Source organism: Mus caroli, unplaced genomic scaffold (genome assembly GCF_978045245.1).
Source record: "Mus caroli unplaced genomic scaffold, Mus_caroli_1 scaffold_16, whole genome shotgun sequence".
In the NCBI taxonomy this organism is placed as follows: Eukaryota; Metazoa; Chordata; class Mammalia; order Rodentia; family Muridae; genus Mus; species Mus caroli.
This window is the reverse complement of record NW_028227271.1, coordinates 5904166-5908254: the sequence shown is the minus strand read 5'-3', so window position 1 is coordinate 5908254 and position 4089 is coordinate 5904166. Positions and strand designations below refer to the sequence as shown.

Sequence of the window (4089 nt, the reverse complement as noted above, 5' to 3'; positions counted from 1 at the left end):
AGGATGAACTTATCCAGCAGTGAGTCTCAGAGGCTGAAAACATTCTAGGCTTAAATAAGATTGCACAGAGCTAGAAGCTTCCAGGACTAGGCCTAGATTAGCAGGCTGTAAAAATTAGCCTTTGAGGCAACAGTTATGACAGGAGATAAAAGCTACTTTACTGACACTTAAAGCATTCCCTGCACAACCCCAGAATCTTGCAGAGAAACAATCCAAGATCTTACAGATGCTTAGCAGATGGCTAGGGTCAGAAGAACAGAGCTGTGGTGGTAACCATGGTTTTCCTAAGCCCCACCCACCCAGTGCCTCTCTCCTCCCCAGCAGTGCCCCATCAAGTACTACTTAAATTTAACGTTTGTGCATGAACACTTACACTGTGCCACACCCACCCCATGCTGGATGGTTCCACAAAAGTCACTGAACTCATATCTTTCACACCCAAGAAGTTGTGTGTGTGTGTGTGTGTGTGTGTGTGTGTGTGTGTGTGTGCCCGCGCATGCGCGTTTGATTAAAACACTGATTCAGGATAAAAGCTACAAATTCTGTAACCAAATTTTACCCTAAAATTAATATTAAGACCATGTCTGAATCACTAGGACATTTAAAGGCTCTTCTTCTTCTTCTTTTGCCCTCTTCTCAAAAATCGCGCCTAGGATTTGAGTGTCCCTGATGGGCATTCTTGCGTAACTCTGACTTCCCTCTTCCTCTCTCTACTCTTTTCCTTTTTTTTTTTTTAACTTTAATGCTCACTCACTGCCCCGCTCCTAGTCACCCCCCTCCCACAATCCTCTCCCCCGCCCCACCCCAAAGGAAGGCACTTCTCTGGGTTCCGTGGGACTAGCGGAATCTCAGCCCTTACCTCCTAAGCCTCAGCTATAGATCTCCCCGCAACACGCCACCTTTCCGCTTCCAGTGATGAGCAAGAAGAAACATAGACACGGGAAGGTCTTGTAAATTGCTTCATTGAAAGAGAGCTGATCTCCTTGGAGCCCATATGGAAAAGCAACCGTACGTACCCAGAGGAACAGCTCTGGCATTAAGGAGACTCAGTGTCCCCAGGCTGACCACTTTTGGTAAAAGACTTTGTGCATGATTTCCCTTGTATGCTGGGAGCGTTGTCCACAGCTGGCTTCTGGGTGGTTTGTTTTACTGGCCTCTCCGGTTCCTGTCCCTTCTCTTCCCTGAGTTTGGAGTTTGAATTCTTCTCCTCTGCTTGCCTAGGACTGGTGTCTTCCTTTGTAGGCCGTACTCTGTTGTAATCTTTCACCTTGATCCTGGCTTCATCCCTGGCTCCGATACGCACCTGTTCCCTGGCCTTGGCACGCTCCTGCTCCTTGGCTCTGACGTACTGCTGCTCTTTGGCACTGACAAACTCCTGTGCCTTGGCCCTGACCCAGTCGTGTGTCCTGGCTCTGGCATGAGCCTGTTCCCTGGCTCTAGCACGAGCCTGTTCCCTGGCCTGAACCTGTTCCCGGGCTTTGGAACGCACTAGGTCCTTAGCTCTAGACCTTGCCCTTGACCTAGCCTTTGACCTGGCCCATGACTTGGCGCTAGACCTGGTGCTTGACTTGGCGCTTGACCTGGCGCTTGATCTGGCACTTGACTGGGCCCTTGACCGGGCTCTTGATCTGGCCCTTGATGTGGCCCTTGAAGTGGCCCTTGAAGTGGCCCTTGAAGTGGCCCTTGAAGAGGCTCTTGACCTGGTCCTTGATCTGGCCCCTGATGTGGACCTTGTTCTGACCCTCCTGGACCTTGCCTTCAAAGCCCTGGCCTTGCGTCTCCAGACTTCTCTGGCCTTCTTGGCTGCCTTGCGACGCGAGCGGGGCCTGAGTGGTCTGGGGGATTTGAGCACGGTCTTCCCAGAAGAGTGGCTGCCCAGCGTCAACCGGGATTGTCCCGCCTTTTCCCTCGGCTTTGAAATCTTCCAGACCCTGAAGTAGCCAGCAGCGTCGCTGCCACTGACCCTCAGGCGCGTGCCTTTCTCCGACCTGGTGGACTTCCCCTCGTGGTGAGAGGAGATCTCCCGGCGCACTTCGTAGCCGGCGTTTCCCAGCTCCTTCTTGAGCGCATCCAGAGTTAGGTGCTGGTGGCCCGCAATGGCCCTGAGCAGCAGCTGGGACACTCTGAGCACTGACTGCGTACCCCGCCTGGCCGGCGTTCTCAGGGCTCTCTCTGCAGGCTGCTGGATCTGGATCGTAAGTTCTGCGCCTTGGGATTCCCCACTGGGCTGGACGGCCTCAGCCATGGCCCCGCTTCCCCCCACCGCGGGGCCACCTGCTTTGATCTGGCCTCTGGCCTCAGCGGGTGTGGGGTTCTGGGGCGCCTATGTCACAAAGCCCCCCACCCCAGGCCCCGGGCTTGGGCTTGCGTCCTGGTGGAAAGGTAGATGCAGCCCTCTGCTCTCCTTTGACCTCTGTGCCATCCCAGCTCTTCACACCTGCAAGTATGTAACAATTGCCAGTGTAATCGTCATAACCATGGCTTTGTTCCTGGCCAGCTCTTGCTAAAATGTGAATATTTGGGAAGGGTATACCCTGAAAAAAATTAAGGAAGATCTATTTAGAAAGATAAAGCTAAGGGGAATACAAGACAAATACAAAATAAAATGACGGCAAAGAGGACTATTTCTTCAGTCCTCACAGAAACCAAAACAAAGCAAAAACAAATATGCCAAAACAAACTCCCCCCGCCCCCCCTGCCCCACCCCCGTTCAACTCTTAAGTGAAAATTTCCCCAAGGAAAACGTGAGAACACTTTTATTCTGTCTTCTTCTTGGGCTGTTTTTGTTTCTGGACTTATTTGTGCTGTTAAAACAAAAACAAAAACAAAAAACAAACAAACAAACCAAAACCAAAACCAAAACAAAAACAAAAAAACAAACAAACAAACAAACAAACAAAAAAACGTTCTCAGCAAATTTTAGTCTGAATAGGATAAGCCCAGAAGGGTCAGAGGCCTGTGTAGGAGCTAGAGGGAGCCTCAAGTGGCCAGTAGACTCCCAAGCAGCAGTGACTGGGAAAGCTCTTTTCCAGAGAAGGCTGAGGAGCTATACCTTAGCTCCCCCAGAGCAGCCAACATAGGAGGGAATGTATTTTGGTTGCTTAAATTTTCATTTATTTCTTTTGAAATTTGTTTATATTTGCACTATCATTTGCAAATTTTGGATCACACACACACAAAGACTTTCATGAGTATTCTTTATTCTACACCAACTGAAATCTCTAATACATTTCCATATCTCTAATTGGTTTCTGGCTACCTCCCATTCTTCCTCCTGTCCCCTTTACTTACCTGTTTTATTATTTGCATACTGATATCCTTCTCTCTGATCTACCAACTGCACTTTCTTAGCTGGATATAGTGGCTCATGTCTGTAATCCCAGAATCCAGGTAGCTGAGGATCACAATGAGTTGGAGGCTAGCCTGGGCTACATAGACAGTTTCAACAGAGCTTGACCTACAGGATGAGGTACTGCTCCAAAGAAACAACAGTTCTACCTTTTCCAACTAGCACCCTAACACCACTATCCCTGAACCTGAATGGACACATGAATGGGATCCACAAATGTCTCCTATAGCAAGATGAACCTCAGAATGCTCGGAAATTAGTGGGAATGTCACTGTCAACCTCCTACACTGCAGCAGGAAAAACAGTCCCTAGTGAAGGCAATTCTCTTCTTGCAAGGCCAGTATAAAACAAAACAAAAGAACCAAAAGAATGTGTAAAAGTGCTCTTCCGGCCGGACCAGCACCGGGGTAGCTAGAGCGCAGGGTCGACTGACACCCGCCAGCTACCCAGGACCCCCGCCACAGGATTTTGAGACTGCTGGTGAGTGGAACACAGCTTCTGCTCCAGTCCAATCACGTGGGACCTGAGACTGCTTTGGTTGGGGAGGCAGAAATCTGGCCTCAGTAGGGCCACAAGCCTCTCCGGTCAGAAAAGCGCCGGGGTAGCTAGGGCCCAGGGTCTGCTGACACTCGCCAGCTACCCACAACACCCGCCACAGGATCTTAAGACTTCTGGTGAGTGGAACACAGCTTCTGCTCCAATCCAATTGTGCGCGGGACCTGAGACTGCATTAGTTAGGG

General features: G+C 50.2%; 1 protein-coding gene across 1 annotated transcript; it reads right to left on the bottom strand.

The window, feature by feature from the left end:
- Nucleotides 1-945: 945 nt before the first annotated feature.
- On the bottom strand, nt 946-2396 carry H1-7 (H1.7 linker histone). The gene has a single exon (XM_021183810.2). It carries the CDS (start codon nt 2243-2245, stop codon nt 1037-1039), a length of 1209 nt encoding a protein of 402 aa, XP_021039469.1. The 5' UTR covers nt 2246-2396; the 3' UTR covers nt 946-1036.
- Between the last annotated feature and the right edge of the window lie 1693 nt (nt 2397-4089).

Bases quoted from the DNA above. Each gene is read 5' to 3' on its own strand.
- H1-7 (XM_021183810.2), bottom strand. From the start codon at position 2,245: ATGGCTGAGGCCGTCCAGCCCAGTGGGGAATCCCAAGGCGCAGAACTT.